We start from the raw sequence: 25,967 nt of genomic DNA, 5'->3' as shown, positions 1-25,967 counted from the left end.
CAGCAGTGGCAGAGGAGAAAGGCAGTTAGTGACCGGCTGGGAGCATTCCATGGGGTACACATGGCAGGTGCACACACTCACAGACACCTCCGCTTCACACACAAAGGAGCACAGCCTGTGCACAACCCTGGCATGAGCTCCTCGCACACAAAAACAGCACCCACCCCCACCTCGGACACCAGCAACAGACCCACCGGGGCAGCCATCCACCAGCACCAGCCCCAGCTCTGTCCTGCAGGCCCAGACGGTCTCCCAGCCCCTGCTCCTCCTCTCTGCTCCCCACATCCTCGGGCTCTCCCAGCCTCCCCACCCCCACCCCAGAAGCAACACAGTCCACCACCCTGGGCTGGACAAGACCACACACACTCCCTCTAACTGAGAGGGGGCCCCTAGGACAGACCCTGGCCAACCGTCGCTACCCCTAGACAGACAGGTCATCTGCAGGGACACCCACCTACCCATCGGCTCCTCAGAGTGAAGACAGGGCTGAGCCAGAGCACACTGACTAGGAGCCCAATCTTAAGTGTGGGTTCCCCAACACTGGCAGCACCTGTGCTCAAACTACAGGTCCTACCCCCAGCCACCCCCAGAGACTCCTATTCAGGGGGCCTGAGTGCAGCCTAGGAATATGCTTGTAATAGGTTACGGTGTTCACACTGAGAAGCTGGGCCAGACAACGGAGGGAGAGCTGCCCTTGAGGAGGTTAGGCTGGGTCAGGAGGGGCCTGCTCAAGGGCAGGGACACACAGGGTTGCCCTTTGGGGGTCAAGGAACACTTTGCCTGAGAGAAAAGGGCCCTGGCTTGGCCCTGGGTCCTCCTGCCCTACTTCATGCGTGCCAGGAGGGCCAGCCCAGATTCCCATGTCTACTCGGTCTTGATGGTGCCCAGTGCCGAGAGAAGCACCTTTCCTGCCTGTGGCCACCTGAAGTCTTCCATCAACAAGGACCCAAGGTTTTGGTCCTAGGGAGACGGTCTCCCCAGAAAGACCTTCACACCTGAGTTGTGGCCTACCAGGAACGATCCAAGACTCTCAATTCTGAGAATCCAAAGTACTAGGTGTCCCACGGCTCGGAGGATAAGGCATCCACTCTGGGCCAAGCCACAGACAGAGAGCCCAGGCCAAGTGGTCTCACTTCCTCAACATGGGTCCCGATCTTCACGCCTCTGCCTTAGGCTCACCCCCAGCCACTAATTTTCCTTAGGTTAGTCCATATCTAATGGGCCAGGGCTGGGGCGGGTGGAGGGAGGGGCATCACTGCTCTGACCCCCAAGCCCTGCCCTCTCTAAGCGAGAGCTCAAGATTCCATGAGTGCATGGTTTTAGGTGTCCTTCCACTTGCTGGCGGCAGCATTTCCCTCCCCCAGGTAGCCCCAGCACCAGCCCCTTGTCAGAAATCCATTAAGCCCAGACAGCTGCCCTCTCATGCTCCAAGGGGACAAGGCGCCAGGCCAAAGCAGACCACATCCTCCTGCCCTACCTCCCAGCTGGCCAGCTTCCCCCTCATGGAGGATCAGAACTGTCCTTTGGTGTAGGGACACAGGCTACTCACCTGAGCCCCGCAGAGCAGCCCTGTTAGCACAGCCTAACAGCCCACCCCAGCCCCAGGCAACAGCACCCACGGTGTATGCATCCCCTCCCCCAGAACAAAGATCTGGCTCCCTGGAGTGGGCAGATAGGGTAGCAAGGCAGGCATGCAGTGAGCGTGAGAACAGAGAGGCCGACAGGCTCGGTACAGGCAATCTGGCTCCAGGGCGGGCCCGTGGGTTCCTCACCTGTTAAATGGGGACAACAACCCCCTCCCAGAGTGTAGATGAAAACCCAACAAGCTCGCGTAGATAAAGGGATAAAGGGCTGGCGCCATTCCTCACTGAGTGTTTACTAGCACTCTGCATCCTCTTGTCTCCGCCGAGCACAGTGCCAGGGTGAAGACCTACTCCGGCGTTCCAGCAGCACATTGCCCGAGACGCTGTGCCACCAGATTTCCTGACGGCTCAGGAACACCCCTGGACCAGCGCAGGCCATCTAGAGGGGAGCTCGCCTGCCTCCCAGGGCCCTGAGCCAGGGTGTCACCCACCTGCCCAGTAGCCACACTGTATTGAAAGTTCCTAGTCCTAACTCGGAGTCTTCCTGCTGGGGCTTAAGGCCCACTCTCCCCAGGCTCCTCTGAGCAGAGACCACTGTCCTCATTGTCAACTGGCTCTCCCTCCATACTTACACTCTCTGGCCCTGCAGGTATCTGAGCTTGGGCAAGGGAGCCTTCGGGGGCAGAGCACAGAGGCCCTGGGCAGAGCAACTCTATGGCAGTGCTCCGGGGCAGGGGACCACAACCTAGGATTAGCCAGCCTGCACCACAAGTGAGGACCCTAGTGGGAAGGGCCTTGGCTGTAAGGCCTACAGACAAGACTCAGAGAGGTGAGACCAGTGTGGCCTCTGCAAACTGATCTGACATGTGCAGCCCACTCCCGTGCCACCACAGTGACCTTCTGTCCATCTGGGCATGACATACCTTCTCAGGGCACTTATGAGCAGCAGCCCTGCTCTACAGCCCAAGCACCATCCCACCTCCAAAGCCAGTCAGCAGCTCTGGGAGCTAAAGTCTAGGTGCCTTGGCCAGATATACCAGGGTCTTCCCAACTGTGTTCTCGCTGCCTCCTCTTACTGCCATACTGCAGCACTCTGCAGACACACTGAACTTCCAGAAGTTTCTGAGTCCATGTCTTACCCCTCCTGGCCTATACACATGCTGCTTTCTCTAGGTAAAGCAATGAGTCTGCTTACAGCCTCCTGGCAAATGTCACCCGCTCCAGGAAGCCTTCCCTGATTGCCCGAGTCCTCCCCCACCTCCCACTCTGCCCTTTGGCCATCGCAACAGCCAGAAGGCTGACATGAAGCCACAAGGAAGCCACTACTGAGCTGACCAGCTCCACAAGAACCACCCACCTGTGTCCCCATAGGTGGCCACAGTACATGCTCAGAGATGGATGAGGGAGCATGGATGGAGGATGGATGAATGAGCAAGGGGGAGGCTCTGGGCCAACCTCTAGGGCCAGATTCTGGCTCTTGAGGCAGAGGCGCAGGGCATGGGATGAAGGAAGAAGGCCATGCACATCCCGAGAGAGCAAGAGAGAGCTGGGCCGCGGTGGCCGCGGCTGACCTGGGAGGGGGTGGTCACGCTGATCTCAGGGACAAACGTGTCATCAAACAGGCTGAGGATCTGCTCCTGCTTGACCTCCTTGGACGGGGTGTGTTTGGGAGGCGGAGGGACTGGTGGCCCTTTCCGGAGCTGTGGGTCCGCGGGTGAGGGGCCGCACGGGGAGGCCCAGCGGAGCGTGGGGGGCAGGGCGGGGCAGACAGACAGAGACAAAGCCACAGTTAGTCACACCCCAGGCTGTGGCCCCACCCAGGCAACTGAAGGAGACAAGAAGCCAGAGGAATCACTGCCGCCCAAGGCACAGACACCAGAATTACAGGACCCCCCCCCAGAGGGAGATTGAGGCAAGAGGTCCAGAAACAATGTATAGAGTGAGAGGAAGAGAGGAGGGGACGACGGGGGAGGAAGTGAAAAGAGAGAGACAGCGAGAAGGCAGAAAGGAAAGGAGAGAAAAGGGAGAGCGTGCAAGCTGCCTGGCCGCCACTAGAAAAAAACTGGGCTGACACCCAGCTGGGTGAGACACTGCAGAGAGGAGTAGATAAGACAGCCTCCCTCCCAGCCTGGGCTCTGCACCCTCCCTGGACCCTCCCTGCACCTCCCGCCCAAGGAGCTTTGACTTGCCTGTCCCCTGTGGCAGAGCGGGAGCCAGCGCCTGGCAGAGGGGGACCTCAGGCAGGGAAGCAAACCCCCCAAGCCTCGGTTTCCTCAGACGTTGAGCTGGGCTGGGCCTCACAGAGTGGTTATGACGATTGAATGGATGAAAATGTAGAACACACTGGCACAGTGTCAGGCCCAGAGCAAATGCTATTCAAGTGTGGGCTCTTGTCACACTCTTAACGTGGTTATCCTAATCAGCTGCGGGGCAGGCGATGACCCACCACCAAGAGGGCTGCTGCCAGGAACTGATGGTAGGAGAAGGCTGACAGCTCAAACAGAGCTCCTGGCGAGCTCCTGGGGACATGGCTAAAACCTGGAGAAACTGGCAGGGGTGGGGGCCAGGCTAGGCTGGGCGGGGGCCTTCAGGAAGCTCACGGCAAGTCCCTTTGGCTACCGCACACCCCTGACTGAGCGTGAGCCCATTCCCTTGCTGACCCTGTAAAGGTCCTGCATGGCCCCACACCTAGAGAGAAGGAAGGTGAGGAGGAGGGAAAGCAGCCACCTCTACAGATCTCGGTGCCCTGGGGCTGAGGGCCCTGGGAGCCCTTAAGGAAAGGAGGAGGAGGAAGTCAGCAGTCCCAAGGGTTAGGGAGAAAGGGAAGGAGAGGATGCTGTGGGGGCTGAGGGAGAGACACAGTCACAGGTGCTCCTGAGAGAAGGCAGGGCTCCCTCACGGAGGGGAGCCGAGGCCAGTGTTGGGGACGGAAGACTGGGAAGGAGGGGGACACCGGGAATGCAGAAGGAAGACGAGGAAGGGGAGGAGGAGACAGGGTGCCTACCTGAGATGGGGACTTGGGGAGGGATGCCCCGGCTGTGGCCGAGCTAGGCGGCTCAGGCTCGTGGTTGACTCTGATCTCTGGGGTGGCAGCCGGGGAGCCATCTGGCGGAGGCGAAGGGCTCTTGTTCCCTTTTGCAGGGGCGTTGTCACTGTGGAGGTAAGACCAGAGAGGAAGCTTACAAGGGAGGTCACCGCTTACAAGAGGCAATGTAGGAATCCATAGGTGTGCATGGGTTGGGATGTGTACCCCAGGGATCCCTATGTGAAAACATGTGTGTCCACCAATGTGTGAAAAGGAGGGGGTATGTTTGTCCACACAGATTTGTTGTGAAAATGTAATGTCCACGTGTGCGTGAGTGTATGTTCCCATGCTTACATGGGAGAAATGCATGTGCACGCGTATCAGAGTGGGGGGAAGTGAAGGGGCGTGGGCACAGGGCCTGCCTCGGAGACAGTGGCAGCCCCAGGCAGAACTCCAAGCTGGAGGTCTTCAGCCCCCAGGGAAACCACCTCACAGGCCGCTGCCAGGCTCCATGAGGGAGCCCTGCTCCACAGCACAAGAAAGCCAAACATCCTAGAGGCAAATGAGTCTCATCCCACACGTCACGCAGCAGCCCCAGTGCCCAGCGTGGGCCCCACTCCTCAGCCAGCTCCCCAAGGCCTTGGCTGGCCTCCCTGCCTGTCCACCCACTCACACCAGGACACCAACCACTGCCCCATTCCCAGGGTCCACACTGCCCACCACTCCGCACCCACACTGCCATCACCATCTCCACACCTTTGCCCCCCCCCCCCAGGCCCTTTGAGGGAAAACAGAATAAGCCAACCAGAGGCACTGCCAGAGTTGCTGCTGGGGTCGAGAAGGGGAGGTCTCCCAGCCATATGTTCAGGATAGAACAGAGAACAAGGGCAAACGGTGTGCATCACCAGCCACTCGGGTGCGAGGGGGCAGAAAACAAAACGTGTATTTGTCCTTGCATTAGGAAGCTCTAGACCCGCCCTGATGCAGAAGAGCCACTGGCCACAGGCAGCTATTTGAATTCATATTCAAATTAAGTGAAATTAACAGTTCAGCACTCAGTGGCCCTGGCCGCATTTCAAGGGCTCACCAGCCTCTCAAGGCACATATCTATGTGCTCTGGAAGGCTACAAAGAAGCTAGCGACCACATCACCTGGGGAGCAGGGGCTAGATGATGGGAAAGGTGACAGGTGTGAGGGACATCATCGTCTCGCCTCATCTCTCGTCAATTTGTGTTTCATGGGAATGTATTTGCCTCCTTAAAGCATGTATAGTAACACAGTACACACACACACACGCACACACACACACACGCACACACACACACACACTCACATGCGCGCACAATTTTTAAAAAACCCCACCTGCTACCAGAGCCCTTCCCCTGAGGCTCACCAGGCCTCCTTTCTGGCTACATTTCCCCATTAACCTCCTGGTCTGGGCCACAGCCTGGTGGACACACTGTGGTACAGAGGAATAGACTCAGCTGAGCTCTGGCCATGTGCCCCCCTTGCTCCCACCCAACAGCCCCCAAGCCCTCTGCCCCCACAACACACAGAGGACACAGCGCAGCCTGCCGCCCTGCCGGCCCCCTCCCATAGCACCGCACACGGGAGGACAGGTTAGGGGTTAGTGGTACCCTCCGAGAAGGGCTCTAGGCGCATGCACGGGGCCGGATGGCCAGGGTACTGGCCTCGGACACCCCCACAAGACAGCACTCGGTGCTGGTACCTGTTCTTCTTTCTGAGCAGCCGGGAGAGCAGTTTAGTTTTCTTTCTGTGGGAACGGACGGGACGCGGAGGCCTTCATTTCGGTCATGAATCATACCTGATTCAAGGCTGGCTGGCCTGTTCCCTTCCCTCATCAGCAAGCCCTGTGCTCAGAGGAGTGCCACAGAGGCAAGCCTCCCCTAATACTCAAAGACCATGAAGAGGGCCTGACCTTGCCCTCAGAACCCCATGGCCCGGTCCTGGGGACCCTACTGGCCTCGGCCTGCTTCCAGGTGTCCTGGGACAAGGCTGAAAAAATGAGCAAAAGGAGCAGCCCCAAAATAGAGCATGATGAGCTGGGGGAGACTACCAGCCACCCACTCGGCCTGTGATTCAGCACCCAGGGGCTCTAGGGGCCCACAGTGCCAGGAGGGAGCGGGTGGGGTGGGAGGGCCACTGGCCGGTGTGGGGGCTGTGAGAGGAGGCAACCAGGCACACAATGGGCCACCGTGGTCAAGGAGGTTCGCAAAGTTCCCCATGCTCAGAGCAGCCTTCTCCCACAGGAAGCATGGATCCGGCCACCCAGGCCAGCTGCTGCTCGCCACCCTCCTCACCCATCCTGACCCTCCCACTGTTACCCAGAGGCCAGGCGGGAGCAGAGCAGGGACCTGGGAAATGGCCTTCTGGCCTTTATCCCCACCCCCTCCTGGCCCGGATGCAGTCCTTTGCCTCAGCACCCCTCAGTCACACGTGTCTGGTCTTATTTTCGGGGAGAAGAGAGCAGCAACACCCACTACCTTCTCAGTCCTGGGGTATCTCCCAGCGACCTCAGGCACAGATATATTCACCAGTTTTACGGACAGGACAGTGAGGTTCGTCCATGCTCGCCACACTGTGCTGCCACAGGTGCAAGCCAGAAAGGAAGGGAAAACCCCAGACTCGATACTGTTTCCTCTGAGCTGCAGCAGGAGGGCAAGGCACTTCCCCCCTCCCTCATGACTTCCCCTCAGGAAGCAGGAATCTCCTGGCCGCTGGAGGGGCTCTGAGAGGCGGGCCAGGCTGAAGACTGCAACAAGGATGCTTTTGTGGGTATGTAGAATCCCTCTCCAGGGACTCACCCTTTCCCAGGAGCAGGAGAGCTGGGCGCTGCCTCCCAGCTCTAGGAGGAAGGCTCACCTCCCAGGTGGCTCTGCATCAGCACTGAATCATTTAGTTCCTGGGCCTCCCCTCCAGAGCCACACAGCATCACTGGCTACTCCGACTCCACCAGTGGGAGAGGCAGGCCCAGGCTCAGGACATACACAGACTGCCCAGGAGTGCTCTTTCCCAATGGGACACGCAGGAAGGACGTGGCATGCAAGCCTCGCCCTGGTCTGGCAGGAATGAGCCACCCAGGACCACACCTCCCACCAGCCATCTGCAGCCGGACCGCAGTGCGTGTCACACACCTGGGCTGGGCCTTGACTGTGAAGGTGTTGCTCCCGTGCTGCTTCTCCAGGCTGACCAGCACGTCGTTGAGGCTCTCGTTGAGCTGCAGGAGAAACAGCAGGCAGGTGGGCAGTGCCTCTGGGGCCACCAAACAGCCCCACTGTCCCCAGTCACATCCCTGCTTCTCCCACACCCTGGCCCCTTCCTGGCACCCCTGTCCCTGACCAGGAATAAGCTTTCCTTACTATATCAGTCGGAACTGGGAAACACACACCAAACCCAGAAAACCAAAGGGGGAAAATGGAGGAAATGGGCTCCATGGCTAAATCATTACTGTTTCGGAGGACTGTCTTTTCTTTCGACTCATAGAAATTTCCTAAAATGCCTCACACAGCATGGACTGTTTTTAAATGTTTTTAATTGTTTTTGCAAACTAACTTCAGATTCTAACTGCTAAGGTCATTTTGCCAAGATGTTTCCAGGCCACATTATGACTGCCAGAGATTTCACCAAAAGCATAGGCAAGATAAGAGGTTTATCCTGTGTATAAAGAACATTCTCACTACTGAGAAAATGTCCTTCTTTTGCTTTGGCCACCAGGAAACTCAGAACTATATTTTCTTCCTACTTTATCTAAATGTTTCCTTTCCTCAAATGCCTTTTTCTGTTTGTCTGTTTGAATTTTTCATAAGTTGTCTCAAATCTTTAAAGGGAGGAAGGAAAAGAAAGGGAAGACCTAAAAGGCAGGAAACCATGGTCAGGGTGGTGACTCAGGAGAGGCCCCAAGATGCTTTTTCTCCTCCCACCCTGGGCCTGGAATCCACTACCATCACTTTGTTCCTCTGGGGCCAAGAGACAGAGTCAGACCTGCTGACAGCATAGAGGGAAGGGCTGCCAACACTGAGTTTCTCCAACTCTGCTTTGCAAGTTTAATTGTCAGTTAAGTTAAAATGAACATAGCACAACATAAGAATTTAAGCTAATCAGACCCCTTCTTATACCAGATTCTGGCAGATTAAACAGACATGTTTCAATGCCTTAAGAAAGATGAGAGAAAAACTGAGAAAATTCCAGTACTTTATTATTTGCCTATCAACTGGGAGAGGGTGCCACCATTCTCTGTCTCTGAGCTCGCTGGGTCAATATTGACAGCTGGAGAGGGGCTGGCTCTGTCCAGGCAGGAGGATTGGACTGGGGACTGGAAGGAGACAGGGGCTAGGCCTAGGGGTCCTGCTCACAGCCTCTCAAGCACAACGGCTGGGCCTGGACACTCTAAGAATGGAGAGCTCCTGGAGGGCAGGGGTAGGTGGTTCCTCGCCAGGGCCCAGAGGTGGCGCTGTGGTCACCAGTGTGCAGCAAGCCCCAGCCGGAAAGAGGGCACTTGACCAGCCCCTTGTACGCCTCTGCCCCTGGTCCTGGCACCAGAGCACAGCCCAAGGCCTGAAGTGCACAGGGGTCACCAGGACCTACCTTACTCATCTCCTTGTGGAAGTTCTCCTCCAGGCCCGCAATGCTCTGAAATGTGTTCACATAGAAACCTACACGGCTGCGGGAGGGAGGGAGGGAAGCAAAAGGGCGAAGTGAACACACAGATCAGTGCAGACAGCCCAGGAGAGCCGCACCTCCACGCTCCCCAGAGACCCAAACCATGGGAAGTCATGGGGCCCAGGGGATAAACACAGGAAGATACTGCCTGAAGCCTCAGGAGGGAGGCCAAGGCTCAGCCCCACAACCTCCTGGGACTTACCTGTTCCACAGGGATGGCAGCTCTTCCTGCAGATCCACATTCATCTCCTCAAACACTTTCTGGGCTTTGATGAGCTCCTCCTCTGCCTGAGGGGCGGGACTGGTCATTCCCCTCTGCTGGGCTTCAGTCCCAGCCAGCCCAGGCCAGGCCAAGCCCACCCCCAAGACCTGCTCCCCCTAACCTCCCACCCAACACATTAGGACCAGGGCTCTGGGCAAGATGGGGTTAAACCAGATGAGGACACTCAAGGGGACTTCCCCATGCGGCCCCTCTTGGGGCACCTGCCTCCAGGTCTGCTCCAGGAAGGGGAAAGGAGAGCAGCCCATTAGGCCCACGTGGGCCAGAAGAGAGATGAGAAGTGAACAGGGCACTCCAAGAAAGCTCAAGAAAGCTCAAGACAAGGGGCCCAGGAAGGAGGCAGAGGCAGACCCCAGATCAAGCCCAGCAGGGATTCTGCCCACTTACCTGTAACCCCCTCTCAGGCCAAGCATCAACCTGCTGCCCAGCTCCCTTGGCCTTGCCCTTGCTGTCCCTGCCTGAGTGTCCCTTTCTCAAAGCAGGTCCTACTCTGCCTCAGCCACCTCCCTGTAGGATGTGGCAGCAGTATTTCCTATCTCTCCTCCTCTCTCCTGTGACCTGTCCCCACCAGCTGGAGGCCAGAGGCAGCAGCTCAGGCACATCCAGGAAAGGCGGCGGAAAGATGGGGGAGAGGGCAGGGCCGGGGAGGAGGGAGCTAGGCTGCTGGGCAGGATGCCTGTGCTCACCCCCAAAGCCTTCACCCTTCCAGGGGCAGGCCCAGTGCCCTCCAGGCCTGCTCATGCCCACCATCAGGTGGCGCTAAGGCCCCATCCCACAGCCAAAGACTGTAGGGAATAAGGCAGCAGGCTGAAGCTGAGGGAAGGGTAGGGGTGAGTCACAGACCCTGGGCAGAGAAGAAGCTCTGCTAGCTCATTTGGAAGGGGCTGCTGGAAACAGTGACTCAGGGGGGTGACTTGGATTCAGGGTCTGAGTCACAACCCAGGAACGTGGCAGGCCCCTCCCCGGAGAACACTTCCCTTACATTCTCAGGCCCTCTGGCAAAGGCAAGCCAACTGGCCAGAACGCCAAACTGCCACAAAGCACACGATTTCCACGGCCCACCCAGCTGTCCCATCCAGCTTCAGGCACCAGCCCCAGTCAGCCCAGCCTCAGTGACATGGGTGGGGGCAGGAGGAGACAGAGGCCACCTTCCTCCTGACTACAATTACCTTCAGGTTATCAGAACTTGCTAGAAGGAACATAAGCTCCACACCTAACTTTTTAAAATCTAATTTTAAAATTAAAGGTAGAGGAGGCGGGAAAAAAATAAGAAAGAAAAGAAATGACTGTTTGAACATGCATGCCTGGTGCAGCTCCCACAGAAGATCAGATCCAGAGGGCCTTCCCTGCCTTACCCCACGGGCATCCTGGTACCTGACTGGAGGCCACTAACATGAGTCTATAACCCCTAGAACGAATGACTCCCACAGGGGTAACCAGTGCCGGCACTGTCACACACCCCTCCGACCCAGCTGCCGAGGGTCTGACTCAAGGCCCGTGTTCCCCAGGAACCTGCCTTGGTCTGGCTCCCGTACCCCCAGAGACCACCTCAACATGAGGATTCAGCCACCTCCCCAAATGCTGGTCATAACGCCTCAGATGAACATCCATGACAATGATGATGACAGTGGCACAGCAGCCCACGTGGGGAGCCCAAACCCTATTCACACACCCAGCGATGCTACAAAGAACAGGGTGCCTCTATTTTAGTGTTCCTGGAACTCAGGGCCTGTGTCTGTTATTCCCTTTGGGTCTCATTCCTCATATTCGGGCTGTTTCAGAAGCACTTGGGGTGGCAGGAAGTTGGGGGAGAGCTGTCCATTGTTGGGGAGGCTTTGCAGCCGCAACGGTGCAACTAGATGCAGGTGGACACATGGAGCAGCCACAACAGGCCACTGACCAGACTGCAGGGCACCGGGGTCCTGCAGGCAGGTTTGAGGGGACTGTGGCCAGTGTGGAGAGCAGCTCAGAATGAGCCCACAGGGTAAATGGTGCTGGTCAGCTTGAGAGAGCACAGCTTCATCAGGTCACACTCCCTCCCCAAAGTCAGGTTAACCAACAGGACAGTCTCAGGACCCCAGTACCCCAGCTCACAGCCAGCCAGCTGCCCATGGGAACTCGGAAAGCCCCCCTGCTTCCAGCCAGGCATAAGGCAGGGTGGGGGCAGAAAGAGGATATGCTCAAATAAAAATTGGGTCCAAATGGAAAAGCCAATTTGGCCGAAAGGCCAAACATCTGCAGTCCAACATCCAAAAATGAGATCATGTGTGTTAGCCTCCCTAGTGGCTCCCCTGAGGTAGGGGTGTGGGGCCCTCCCAGCAGGATCCCCCATCCACACCCATCTCAGGAGTCCCAAATCAAACCATAGGCACTACCCCCAAGCCCCTTCTGTCCCTGTTTCTCAGGGACAACAAAAATTTTCACCTGGTCTCCCACAAAACCCATTTCAGGGAAAATTATGCAGACACCCTGGCACTGGGTCAGTGGCCCCTTCTCCCTCCAGCCAGAAGTCCTGAACTCTACAGGTCAGGCTGGTGCTCCAGCCCCAACTCTTCTCCACTTCCCATGGACCATCTCCCCCAGACTGTGGAGATCCAGGTTACCCCAGCCTCAGGGTGGGACTGTCACCAACTCCAAAGTCAGCCCATAACTTTGGCCTAAAAGAAATCAGGCAGCAAGTCAGGTAAGAAATTGGGCCGTGATCCCATGCTGAGCCCAGAGCTCTCCACATCACAGGCATTCAACACATGTGGGTTGAAGATGATGAAATCAGGAAATGGCCCAGAAAACATGGGGCAGCTGCCCAAAGAGAAACCCAACCTTGTGGGTCAGGGCTCCATGACCCATCCCCACCTCAGGACCATGAAGGGGTATTGGAGTCCTGTCAGTTTCACTGGAGAGGAAACCATGAGGCAACCTCTCCTAGGGTGTATATAGTGGTCCTCGGACACAATGAGCTCACCCAGACCCCAGCCCATCCCAAGGACAGAGGGCTAAGAAGAGTGAAGTACTGTCAGAGTATTAGGACCAGTCAGGAGTTTTGTACAAAGACCCTCCTCCAAGAAGCCCACCAGAACCACTGTGGTGCATAGTTTGCCCTTCATGGAACTCCTAACGGGCAGACCATTTAGGCCCCAGGTCTCAGCATCCCAGCCACACTTGAAGAGCCCTGCCAGGGCTCCCCATCCAGGAGCATCATGAGGGTCCACAGGTCCCAAGGGTCCCTTTGAGCTGGGGATTTTGCCTCTCCGGACATATTTGTCTCTTTGGTAAATTCTGGATAGCTTCCAGCTTTTATGAGGCTCAAAAAATCATACATGTCAGGACAGGAGACCTCAGGGAGGACAAATGGCTCAGAGGCTTTCCTGTGTTCCCAGAGGCTAGGATTTCACAAAGTCCCAGGACTACCAGAGACCTGGGCACGAAGCAATAGACTGGGGCCCAAAGCAGGTTAACCAGAGCCCCAAGCCGCTCTCAGCAAACCCCCGACCCCCGCCACACTTGACCTCAGGTCTCATCTAAATCAGGTGCTCTCTCTGTAGAGGCATTTGAAAACGGCCCTGACCCCCAACCCAGGAGAGTGACTGAGCCCTCCCCCGCCCTGGGCAGCGCAAGACAGGCGCCCAGCGCCAAGGACAGGACAACAGACCAGAAGGCGCCAGCACGTGCAAGGTTAGAAGCCAGTGTCACCTGATTTCGGAGCAGGTTAGTTTGAGCTACGAGATGAGCCTGCAGTTTGCCTTGGCACCACTGGGGGGCAGCTTTCTCAAGCAGCGAGACAGGCTGGGGGTGGGGAGGGGAGGTCAAGGCAAAGGAGAGTGGAGAAACAGGAGGGAGATGGGGAGAGAGAAACAAAGACACAGATATTAAACACCAAGTCCAAACGTCCCAAATGCCGTGACAGACAAGCCGGCCACCCCTCCAGGGGTCCAGCCCCCCAGCAGGTAAGATCCCTTGAGGCTAAAAGAATTAAGGGGAGCCCTGGGGAAGGGGCAGAGAAAGGGGTGAACTCCAACTGCAAAGCAAAATGTGAGAATCGTTAGCAGGGGCTCAGCAAGCTTGTTCCTGCCCCAGGGTGGACTGGGGAGGGGGATCCACCCTCAGCCCCTCACTTGTGGACAGTGTGACCAGCTCGAGCCCTGTGCCCTCAGGCTTGTTCCAGCGGAGACAGGGTCAGTCGGCTCCCATGACAGAATTCCACTCAAAGCACGCCAGGTCGGGAGGGGCCGCTCCAGTGAAACCCAAGCCAGGCCTGTTCTCATCCTGGAAAGTGGCTTCAGAGCAGGGCAGAGGGCCCAGGGCCCAGGGCAAGCACCACAGGATGGGCAGGGTGGGCCCTCTCCCAGGTGCTCATAAGCGTTTTTCCCTCACCTGCCGTGGGCCCAGCAGCATCCCCCACCACACTCACTACCTGGGACTAGTCACCAGCTGTAAACCCATCTGTGAATGGGGGGATGATTCCTGCTCCAGGGGAGCAGTGAGACCCAACAGTGCAAAGGGGTGAGGTGAATACGGCCCAGGAAGAAGGCCCCTCCAGGGTACTTGGGTACCCCCCTCTAGATTCTCCCCCAGCCCTGCCCTCCAGCCCTTACCTTGGCAATTTTGGCTTCATCCTTCTTTTTGGCGGTTTGGAGGGACTCGTAATGGTGCCGGGCACTGTCATAGTCCACCAGCTTCCGCCCGCGCTTGGCAATACGTGACTGGAGGACAGACAGCGGTTGGGTGGGGGGAGGGTTGCTGAACAGGGCCTGGCACCCACACTAGGATGCTGACCCAGGCTGGGCTCAGAGAAACTGGGCTGTGGGCACTGGGAACTGGATGGAGCCGAAAGGTGCAGGGCAATCGATCCCAAGCTCAAAAGTGCATCTAATGCATGCTTGACTCGCTTGCTCCAACATTTCTGGAGGCAAAGAGCTCACCCCTTCAAGGCAGCCTATGACCGTCCTTATCCAGAGGTCAAACCACTGCCTTCAATATCCAGATACTTTTGCCAGTACCCACCAGCCAGCCATGTGTCAACAAGCCTCCTCTCTGCCGGACCCCAGGCTTCTCTACTCCCAGGCTAGCACCACTGCCTCCCTCCTGCCCTCCCCATAAGGCATCTTGAGGAGCCCAAGGCATCTGCACTGGGTGCCATGGGGGCCAACATGAAGCCCAACCCCCAGGGGATCAGGTCTAGCACAACCATCACCAAATGGCCTCAACACCTCTGCTTCCACCCAGGGCCCAACGGCCACAGTGGAGGGTACGTATTAGGCACCCGTGCTCAGGCCTCACCTCCCCTTATATACTTCCTACAACCTTATAGTTGCTCCACAATGACATGGTCAAACAGACATATGTGCATCATAGGGTCTCTTCCCATAGTCTGGAGACCCAAAGGCCTCAGCTCAGAAACGCCCAGGTCTGGGGGCCGGTGGGCTGGCCTCAGAGGGAAGGATGAATTGCCTGGTGAGAGAGGTGCCTGCCTTCAGGGCAGGGTCACCTCAGTGCCTGCCTCCCCTGCACAGGCTACCCGGCCAGAGCAGGACAGACCTACAAAGGGTGCCTCTCACCTTGATGTCAGGGAACTGGCCCAGGTATGTGTCCATAGTCAGCAGCGCCTGGTCCACCAGCTTCTGGTGGTAATCCAGCCAGAGGAGGTCATTGTTCTGAAGGAGATGAGGGCTCATAAGAATATGGCCAGGGGAGCTGGGCCATGCCCAGTCCCCCACTCTCTCCTCCCAGAGACCTGGGGTTCACAGCCCAGAAGCTTCTCAGAACCTCAGGTAAAATGGGGGTAATAACTCCTGCCCAACAGCCTCTTCCAGGGCCACTGTAAGGAACAGATAAGCCCAGAGCTGGGAGGGTCGGGGAGGGGAGGTGATTTGCCCAAGGGCACACAGCATGTGAATGCCCGAAGACCAGAAGGGCTTGCCCTGAGCATCAGGCAGGGCGGGATGGGTCTAGGGCTGAAACCAGAGGGCTCTTTGGGAAGGACGGAGGTGCCTCACGCTCACCTCAGCTATCTTGTTGGCTTCATCCCTGCCAGGCCAGTCGGGCTCGTACACCTCCTGCAGACATTCATTCAGTTTCTTGGAGGCCTCGTGCATGGCTGTGGGGCAGAAGGGCCATGCTGCAGCCAGGGCCATGGGGGGACGAAGACAGGGGCTGGGGCGGGACACAGAGGGTCGCCCTTGCCCCTAATTCTGAAGGCCCAGGAAGTATGTGGGTCCCCACTGCCAGCACTTACCCCTCCACCACAAACCCTGGTCCCCGTCCCAGCTCTACCCCCATCAGCTTCATGTGGCAAAGGCCCCTCAGTGTCCCACGAAGCCCATCTACTCAGACCAGGTCCTCTCCTGCCCCTTACCCTTGACTGAGGCCAGGTAGGTCCGGAGATCCTTCTGCAGTCGAGTGCCCTCAGTCTGCAAAGAGAAAGATAAGGCCAGGGTGAGGGCCTGGGGCACACGCTGTGCCTGACCCTGTTCTTCCTACACTCCCATGTGGAGAAATGCAGGCTGCAGATGATGACCCCAGATCAGCTGTCCTCATCGGGTCACTGGCAGGACTGGAGAAGACAAGACCTGTGCATAGTTCCTGGGCACAACCTGGCCCAGGGCACCCCTCCGAGCACAGCAGCTCATTCCTCTCCCATGCTCCTCATCCCCACCCCTGCCTTGGAGCCCTGAGCACCATGGGATATTCCTCCTGGTTTGGCAGCACCTATCTCTACCGGGTAATCTTCTCAGTCCTGTAAGGAAGGCAGGAAAGTGGAGACCCTGCCACCCCAAATAAGGCACAGGCTGAATGATACAAATGACACAGCACCCATGTATAGTGGGACTGGCGTATGTCCCAGGCGTGCCCTCGACAACCACAGACCAGGGGACCAATGAGCACAGAACAGGGGAGTGGAACACCCAACACCCTGCCCCAAAAGCTTAGGCCAGCAGGCTCCCACTGTCTCATGCCAGGGACGGAGGATGGCCCTAGAGGTAGACTCTAGAAGGTGGAAGGGAATGGCTTAGCCAGGCTGCAAAGAATGGGGGGTGGGGGTCATGCCCATGACTCTCAGGACACTGGCCCAGCCAAGGGAGGATATGGGATGTAAGAGGAAAAGATTGGCCAGGGGACTGGGCCAGACAGGGAAGGCCCTGAGCTGGGGAGGCAGCCCCAGGGACTTGCTGAGACAGCAGGACAAGCAGAGACAACACACCCATAGGCAAAGCCTCTAGTTCCTCTGGATTATCAATTCCACACAAAACTGAGCTCAGCAAAACTGAGCCCCAGGTGAGAGAGGGGGGGAAAGGCTGAGCTAACAGATGAGGTATGGGAGCACCAAGAGTGAGATGCTGGAGCTTCCAGAAGTCATGTACAAAGGGGGAAAGAGCACACTGGTTTTGAGGTTATGAAGACCCACCCAACTCTGGCTGTCACTGGACATATAGCCCTAAGCAAGTGACCAAACCTCTCTGAGCCTCAGTCTCTTCCTCTGTTAGCTGGGATGAATGACCCCTGCCTGGCAGACCACAGGCTGATGCATGCTCCGGAAGAAGAGCACAAGTGAGCCAGGCCAGGCCCCTAGCCTTGAAAGCCCACTGCAGGAGATGGGCCTTATGCTGAGGATGGTGATATGGGGCAGTGGGGGGACAGGAGGAGAGAGGGCTTCTGCAGGGCCAAGGACAGCAGTGCCAGAGGCTGGCTTCTGCAGGGGAAGAGCACCCTCCTGGAGTGTCCCTGCCTGAGGCTCTCACATCTCAGCAAACCCCCTGCCCTGGTAGAGCACTAGGCAGACACAGACCCGGCAAGATGCCACAGTCCCCCTCCTGGCCTGTGGTGCCTCTACAGGAGGTGAAAGGTGGTCTCCATGGCAAGCAGGGGCATAACAGCCTCCTGGGCACACCCTAGGCACCCTCAAACCTCTCCTGCACCTGCCTCCCCACCCCCTGGGAAGAGGCTCTCCCTCCTCATAGGCAGGCCCTGCTCTTCCTCTCCTGGTGTCCTCCGAGTGTCACACAGCAGTGGTCCAGTGGGGCTGGCTCTTGCCCTGTACTCGTCTCCATAGCATCATTGTCCCTGCCTGACCACTGAGGGAGCTGAGAGGTTCGGTGACCTGCCCAGTGCTACGCAGACTGGTAGAACCAGTGAGTAACCCCACAGCCTGGGCACTCAGGCCCCAAAGGCAGCGGCCTGCTTATTATGATGAAGGCTTCCAGAAGACAGAGAGGTTTCGTGCAGGGACGGTTCCAGGGCGGCACATAAGATGTACAATGTGGCGGCAGGGGGGTGGTACGGGGGCGGGGGGGGGGGGACAAGGGGTGGTGAAAAGGAAAAGAAAAACCCTCTCCAAAATTCCGTCAATCCCCACAGACCACAGACTAGCCTCTAGAACCCTAGCCCCCCATAATTCTGAGTAACTTCAGAGCTTGTGGCCTGCTGATTAAAGATAAAGGAAGAAACAAGGGCCAGTCCACAGCACTGAAACCTCTCTGGAATTCCATCAGGGATCAGATGTGGGCCCTATGGGACCAGGAATGGGGAAGGGCCCATCCCACTCTTGATGCTTCAGGGACAGAAATGAGGATTCAAACGTGCTTCTGACTCGAGGCTATTGCATTCATCTGATGCCCCAGAATCTTACAGACTCGGTTTTTCTTCCTGACAAGCTACCATCATCTCCCTCCCCTCCTCATCATCTTGCGACAGCCTGTCTCCTCTGCACCCCAAGGAAGGGGTCTCCCCAGGGGCGGGCTGCTCTGCTTGCCCAGTGCCTCAGGCCGTACCAGGGCCCCTTGTGCTTCCCAAACAAGGCCATGCTGTGATCAGGCACACTGGGCACAGATGTGCAAGGAGCCACCCCCAGAGCTCTGCCTCACATGTGCCAGCTGCAGCTGGGCCCCTCAGCCCAGTCAGTGCCCAGGACGAGGCCCAGCCCTCCCCCAGGCAGCTGCCTCCTGCAGGGCAGTGCCCAGCAGGCCAATGCAGAACCTGTGTGTTTGCTTCCAAACTGGCTCCCTTGGCCCCCCCACATAAGACACCTGAGAAACAGCTCTCTGGAGGTCCCTGGGGCTTTAACATACTCCTTGCAGAGCAGCTGAGGGAGCAATAAAATTCTGGAGCACGATCCCTTCAGCCTGCTCTCCTGCCTCTGGACTCGGAGTCTGGAAGGACACCACAACCCAGTACCAACACCTAGCGTAGCTCCACGGGGGTGACTTGGCCACACCCCACATCCCTGCTATACCTCCCTTCAAAGGGTGCTCCCCTGCCTCCCCTGACACCAGCCCCCACCAGGGGTCTGAAGACGCAAGCCCTCATCTTCCCAGGGAGTCTAGGGGGAAAGGACATCCCTCCTGCAGGACTCCCTCTGGCTCCAGCTGACTTGTGCCCTCGCGGTCAATCCCAGAGGATCTTCACACAATAGCCCGGGACCCCCCCTTCAACCACAGTGGGCCCTGAGAACAAGAAGGAGTCGACCTGGCCCCACCTCGGCAACAGATAAGCCAACAGCAATAATGAGCCCCTGCGTGCAAGCTACAGGTGGTCCCAGGAGGCAGAGCCTGGTCCACTCCCCCTCGCTCCACAGCCCCCCAGCTCAGGTCCTACTCAGGCCTTCCCAGGAGCCATCCCTCTGAGTGGGCCAAGCTCTGTTTCTCCGTGCAGGGACAGAGGGCAGAAGTGCCAAGACTGGTACTGAGTACACCCAGGAAGGACTATGAAACCTGCCTCTCGTGAGAGCCAGCGATCTACGGCCTCACGTAGGGCACCTATAGGAAGGGGTAACAGATTTGCTTCCTTAAAGGCCACATTCCCTGCCATCCCAGTCCCCAGCTAGCACACTGTATGTGGTCTTCACAAATAAAAGAGCAGGAGAACACTCAGCTTGCAGACTCCCCATGCTCAACGTCCACCCCATCTTCCCCAGGGTCTCCCAAGCCCGGGGACCCAGCCTCGCCCACACACCCATCAAATCCAGAATCACATGGTTGTCTTAACCCCCAAGACAATGCTACCCCAAGTCTCAAGTGAGACCTCAAATCTGCCCACTCTTACTTGGCCCCTGAAAAGCCAGCCACCCCACCTGACCTAAAGGCAGACAGAGCCCCAGCTCAAGTGACCACTACGTGTCCACCTCCAGGGGACCACCAGCACTAACTGTCTTTAGTGCTGGCCTCACTCCCTGGTGGCTCTGCCCAGAATCAGAGTGACTCCTCATCCAGAGCTGGGGCCCAGCAGGGGTGACTCTGAGGGATGAAAGCAGGGAGTAACGCTCTGGTCCCTGCACTGGGGCCAGACCCCGCGGAACCTCAGCTCCCAGATGCGTACGTTGCTCACCTTCTGCCAAACAGTCCTGCTCATGAGGCAGCCCCATCACCCCCCACCCAGATCAGGAGCTGCCCCAATCTCTCTCCCCAGCCCAGGGCTCAGGACCGGGGCTCAGCACCAGAGAGGGAAACTGAGAGTGGACAGATCTAGACACCATGCGTTGTGTGTCCTTGGAAGAGTCGCTTAACCCTGCTGAGCTTCAAGTGCCTACTCTATGAAGAGAGTATCAGCACCGGCCTCAAGAACACAAGGTTCGGGTCTGTGACACACAAGCAGTACCTCATGCACAACAGGGATCTAGAAACAGTGATTCCCTAAAGGACTTTCAGAGCATCCCACACAGCCTGAGGAAGCCAGCTGATCAGGGGACCTACCACAGGGGCTTTCAGCAGAAAGAACCAGAAGCAAAGACATCAGGCCTTGCTTGTCTAAGCCTCCATTTTGCAGGTAACAAAACCGAAGCCCAAGGAACAGGACACACAAGGGCACAGGGCCCATAGATGGCTCTGACATGGCACATACCTGGGCCTTGAAACTCCTCCCATTTGTGGCCTGGGGGACAAGCAGCCTTAAGGGCTCCCACCCCTGCTCTAAAGAGACTCTCAGTGAGCTCCACTGGCAGGCAAGGGTGGGCTTGGCCCTGGAGATTGTCCCAGCTGCTCTCCAAACCCCTCTCTTCCATCAGGTATCTGCCCAGACCCGGCACTCTCCCAGCTTGCCCCTTACTGTCTCCCAGCATGCCCCTCACTCTCACCCAGCTTGCCCCCTACTCTCTCCCAGCATACCGCCCTGGGGCCTCTCCTAGCATACCCCCCCACCCCGTCTCCCAGCGTACCCCTCCTAGCCCTCTGCCAGCATGCCCCCCACTCTCTCCCAGCACACTCCCCAGCCCTCCCCCAGCATGCCCTCTGGCCCTTTCCCAGCATGCCCCACACTCTCCCAGCATGCTCCCCAGCTCCCAGCTCCTGGCCAGTGAGGGGACTGTCAAAGTTCTCCAAAGAAGGCCCCCTCTCCCAGGTTCCATTCCAGCTGCAGAGGCATCGGTGGGCACCTTCAGTGCTTTCAGAGGCCTCAGGCATGAACAAGGAGCAGGGAGAACCTGGTCCTTCCCAGCCCCAAATCTGGGCCTATTTGGCCCTTTTCCTAGCACAGCTTAGAGGATGACCCCACCCCCCATGCCCATTCCTTGTGGCCCCTGCTTGCTCCATCCCCATCTGTTACTCACTGAGGGCTGGCCTGCAGAAGCCACAGGGCCGTGGCCCAGCTCTCCCTCACTTCCTGCCACCAGATCCTTCCCAGAGAGGGCAGAATCACCAGGGTCATCTCATTCCCCTCTTCTATATCTTCAGATACAGCCACAGAAGTGGCTAATTCTAGGGGCACCTGAGTGGCCCAGCTCGTTAAGCATCTGAGTCTTGATCTCAGCTCAGGTCTTGATCTCAGGGTCGTGGCGAGGCCGGCGGGACGGGGAGTGGCTAATTTTAGATTTAGTAGATGTGAAGGAAAAGTTTTCAGGGGCATCCCTATTAAGGTATTCAGGGTCCTTCAGTCAGGAAATCCTCTCTGATATCTAACCACGGCTCCCAGGCTGCCCACCTGATTCAGCCCCTCCTGTCACTGGTCTCTTAACTATCTAAAGGAGCTGGTAAGGGGCCATTGTAGTCTTTGGAACCAAACAAACATGGCTCTAAATCCACTCCCAAAGCAGGATGACCCTGGGCAAATTACCCACCTTCTCTGAGCCTCAACTGCTTCATCTATAAAAGGGGAATGATGATACTAGATACCTTACAGGGCTACTGGGAGGCATCCAGAGGCCATGCTCAGCAAGTGCTCCAACCAGATCCTGTCTGCTCTGCTCCCACAAATGCCACTTTCCTCACAAGAAGCTTCTTTAGCTCCCACTTGCCTTGACATTCGAGGTTTTCCAGAGTTTGGCCAAAATCTACTGCCCGCTCCAACCCAAACCCTCCCACCCTCTCACCAATCCACCCCGTACGCCGTATCAAAGCCCTACAGTATACCCCCCAACTCTCCCTCCTATTTCCCTTGGTCCACACCCTAAGCCAGTATTCCCTCTTCCAGGAAGTCTTCCATGACCTTGCCAGCCCACACTGGCCCCTTCTCCCAGCTCTCTCACTCCACAAACTCAGCTCTTGACATTTTTTACCTGGCAGCCTCACTTTTACTTTGCACAAGCTAAGGCAAAAGGTCCCGAAGGCAAAAGACCTTGCCCCTTAAGGCAAAAGGTCACCCACACTCACCAGCTGCTTGTTGAAATTCTGGACACACTGTTCAAACTGCTCATCCTTTGTCTCATCCGCCTTTCCCAGTTTCTGGAGGACCTGCCAAGGCAGCAGGAGAAAGAGTTACCATAGGAAAGCGGGTGGCCAAACCAAAAGCGCCCAGTCACCAACACCACAGATGACTTCCCAACCCAGCCAACGTCCTGGAGGCCCACAGCCAGCATCACACAGCCCAGGGCACTGGGACCATCAGAAGGTCTTGTGGCTGCTGTGATCCTCAAAAGCCACTCAGTCCATCAAGTCTTGAGACCTCCCCATCCTCTATCGGCCAAGAGGAGGAGCTTAGGTCAGGCTTGTCGGAATGACTGAAACCAGGAGGAGGGGGACACTCTTAAAGACAGCTTGAGGGGTCAGGTACCCCTCCCTGCTATCTCACACCACACCTCCCCACATGACTCCATTTCCTGGTCCCAAGACTCTTGAATACCAGAGGGAGGAGCAGAGCAGCCCTGAGCCCCAGGACACAGAGGGCAGCGAGGGGTGGCCAGGGGTCAGGCTGTTTGTATCAGTAGGAGCCAGCTCGCAATCTGACTAGATTTTCAGATGGGACCTGCTCTAGCCACGCTGCTCCCTTCTCTACAAGCCAGCAGGCCACCCTGGGCCTACTCGTGGTACTCACACTCACACTAACACACCTACATTCACACACACATGCACACACACATATAGCTCACAGCCACCCGCTCTACTCCCATCTAGACATCTCAGAGGCAGACTCTTCTGATGAGTCACAACTGTGCTTTCTCAGCTGTGTGGGGAGGGCAGGAGGGGAGGGCAGATGTGGGGAGAGAGGTGGGGAGAGGCAGAGAGACCCAAGACCAGAAAAGGGGGAAAGACCTAGAAAAAGGAGGAGCTAGATCAGGAGCCTGAGAGGAAGTATCATGAGAGAGACAGAGGGGTGGAGGGAAGAAGGGGTAAGGGCAACAGGGGAGGAGAGGGCAGGGAAAGAGAAAGAGGACAGAAAGGCTGCAGAAAGGGGAAGCTGAGGCAGAGATGGGGCAGGTTTGCAGGAAGAGAGGACAGCAGAGACCACAATGGAGACAGAGACCCCCACTCACAGCACCTCCACAGGAAGCAGAAGGACAACACTGAGATGCTCAGCAGAGGCAGTGGCCAAAGCCCAAAAAGAAGGAGAAGAGAGCCTGGGCGGCTCAGTCAGTCAAGTGTCCGCCTTCAGCTCAGGTCTTGATCTCAGGGTCCTGGGGTCCAGCCTGGCACCCAGCTCCCTGCTCAGCAGGACATCTGCTTCTCCCTCTCCCTCCACCGCTCCCTGCTGTTCATTCTCTCCCTTTCTCAAATAAATAAATAAAATCTTTTTTAGAAAGAAAGAAGAAAGAAAGGGAGAGAAGGAAGGGTGGCAGTGGGGGGGCGGGGCAGGCGGAGGTGAAAACTGCGGCCTGGACCAAGGGATGCTCTGTCCCAGAACAGAGCCTGGACCCTTCCCAGCCCTGACTGGCTGTAGGATGGCCCAGGCTGCCATGCTGCACCATCTCCAGCAGGCTTGGGGGCCACAGCCAGGCCCATCGGCTCTCAGACCTTCTCTCGGTGTGTACATTTAGCACATCACCAAGCGCCTGCTCTGTGCACAGCCATGAGCACCACTGCTATGGGAGCAGATGCTAATCAGACATGGATCCAGCCAGAGAGAGGGCAGCGTGTGGCACTGCAGGAGCCTGGGTGGATAGCCATATAGCCTGGACAATCAGAGAAGGCTTCCTGGGGGAAGTGGCAGCTGCTCAGATGGCAGGGAGAGAGCATGCAGCAAAGGCGGGGAGACCAGAGAGATGTAAGGTATGTTACCAGGGAGTTTCAAATAACTTGAGGTGACCAGAAGCCACAGAGGATGGTGAGGGAGGATATGGGCAGCAGGAGGAGTAGGAATAGGCATGGGAGAGCAGCCCGCCTACAGCTTTGTGCTGTAATGGTCACAACACAGTTTATTGGGCAAGTGCAGCTGTAGGCCAAAGGCTGACACTGAGGTGAGAGGCAAAAAGCAAAACAAAACAACCATGACCAAGAAAATCAGCACTTCCCACCAGCCACGGGCCCCCGCCACCTCCCCCTTGGCAACCATACCCAGATGGTCCCATGGAAATGGGGTGGAGCTGTGGAAGCGCCTGGCCTCTCTGCACGGAGCTTGAGTGACTCACCCCCCATCAGACACGAGCCCCTAGGCCCCACCACCTCCAAAGACAGAAATGGAACACCAGGTGGGAAAGAACTTCTAGAAGTCAACAGAGGTCACTGAAATGAGCACAAAGCTCCCAGGAAGCTTGGTCAAGGCCAGGTCGGCCCTCAAGACAGGAGGACTGGGAAGGTGGCCCTCTCCACTCCCTATCTCTCTTCTCCCTGAGGAGATGTACTCAGTCGGCCAAAGGTCCCTAGTCCCAGTCCTACCACCAGAGCGCCTGAGGGCCCCAAGCCCTCAGAACCTCACACACACATGCACACCTGGCCCCAGCTCCCCAGCCAGGATATAGGTCTTGCACCAGACAGGTCTTCACGCCAGCCACAGCAAGCAGGCCAGGCGGTGAGAAGACCACTGAGAAAAGGGACTTTCTCTGAGCCTCAAGGGCATTGTCTGGGAAATAAAGAGAACATGAGCACCCACCTTAAGGCTCATGTCTGTAAAGTGTATCTCTGTGTGTGGCACACTCAAGTAACCAGTCTCTCACCGGGCCTTCAGAGCTGCTTTCACACAACGGGGTGGGGGGGGGGGGGCAGGCCTGACACCAACCTTCCTCCAGGATGGATAGCAAACTCCTATCATCCTTCAAAACTTGGCTCAGATGACACCTCCGTGAAGCTGCCCCCGCCCCCTCTCTCCCCAACACTTCCGGTACCACTTAGGGCCAAGGACCTACTCCCCTCACTGCTGCGCCATGTGCCCAAGTGTCTGCCTCTGGCTGTGTCCCGGCCCATGAAGAGTCTGAGGTCAGAGACGGTGTCCAGTCCTTTCCATGTCCCCAGCTCCTGCAGAGGGCTGGGGACAGGGCAAACCCAGAACTTGCTCTTGGTGGCTGCTGGCTAATCTAAGCTGTGAGCTTTGAGGACAGAGTCAAGACCTTGAACAAAACATCCCATCTCTCAGGCGAAGTATCCTCGTGCAAAAGGGAAGGCTGTGTAAAGTACTTGGCCTGACACACGGACAGAAAGCCAAAGGTCACCCTTAGAACTAGGGTTAGAGGGGGCACTTCCATCAGTCTGAGGTCTGGTCTAGGGTGACATGGGCCAGCGCCAAGGAGTCCCAGGCCTGAAGAGCCAGGGTGCGGGGGAGTGATCGGCACAGGAAGGTGGCCCGGCTCCCCACTGTGCACGACCTCAGGCTAACAGCTTAACCTCTGTGGCCAAGGCTTGAGAAAAAGCCGGTGAGTGCGTGTTGGCCTTGGCCTCATTAATCCTCACTGCACCCACCTCCATTTAACAGATGACGCAGCCTGGGTACCCAACCTCAAGGCGCTGCTGAACTGACTAAAAACAAGCTGGACATGCCTGCCTCGGAAGAGAGACCAGGACAAAACTCGGTCCAGTAAAATCCCACAAACTCCCGCTACCAGCTTCCATTTTTTCCAACCGCTGTAACTGGAACTCCTACCACGGCCCAGCCACCGGGTAAGAGGCCTTTCTGATCAGCTGCTGTCAAGCCCCAGACCATGACCACAGCCCGTCCCCTCCCGACCGTGGCCGTGGGCCTCAGCAGCACCAGAGCTCTATCCATTCAGCACGCAGTTAGTGGGGCCTCTTGGCTCTTGTGCCAAGCTCACATGCAGACCACTGAGAGCAGC

General features: G+C 57.3%; 1 protein-coding gene across 20 annotated transcripts in view; it reads right to left on the bottom strand.

The window, feature by feature from the left end:
* The window catches only part of BIN1 (bridging integrator 1), a 55,083-nt gene that overhangs the window by 5,726 nt on the left and 23,390 nt on the right, over window positions 1-25,967 (bottom strand). For 6 of the 20 annotated variants that reach the window (XM_082691087.1, XM_082691101.1, XM_082691103.1 and 3 more), the window contains exons 2-12: window positions 22,141-22,221; window positions 15,921-15,975; window positions 15,568-15,662; window positions 15,124-15,219; window positions 14,161-14,268; window positions 13,259-13,351; window positions 9,491-9,576; window positions 9,214-9,289; window positions 7,764-7,846; window positions 4,588-4,735; window positions 3,155-3,283 (exon numbers count right to left, since the gene is read on the bottom strand). In XM_082691087.1, coding sequence (XP_082547213.1) covers window positions 3,155-3,283; window positions 4,588-4,735; window positions 7,764-7,846; window positions 9,214-9,289; window positions 9,491-9,576; window positions 13,259-13,351; window positions 14,161-14,268; window positions 15,124-15,219; window positions 15,568-15,662; window positions 15,921-15,975; window positions 22,141-22,221 — 1,050 coding nt within the window. The remainder of the gene's footprint in view (window positions 1-3,154; window positions 3,284-4,587; window positions 4,736-7,763; window positions 7,847-9,213; window positions 9,290-9,490; window positions 9,577-13,258; window positions 13,352-14,160; window positions 14,269-15,123; window positions 15,220-15,567; window positions 15,663-15,920; window positions 15,976-22,140; window positions 22,222-25,967) is intronic. The other 14 variants (XM_082691094.1, XM_082691100.1, XM_082691105.1 and 11 more) reach the window with 4 other exon arrangements.

The sequence above is a fragment of the Mustela nivalis genome (genome assembly GCF_964662115.1).
Source record: "Mustela nivalis genome assembly, chromosome: 11".
NCBI classification, from domain to species: domain Eukaryota; kingdom Metazoa; phylum Chordata; class Mammalia; order Carnivora; family Mustelidae; genus Mustela; species Mustela nivalis.
This window is presented reverse-complemented; position numbering and strand designations above follow the sequence as displayed.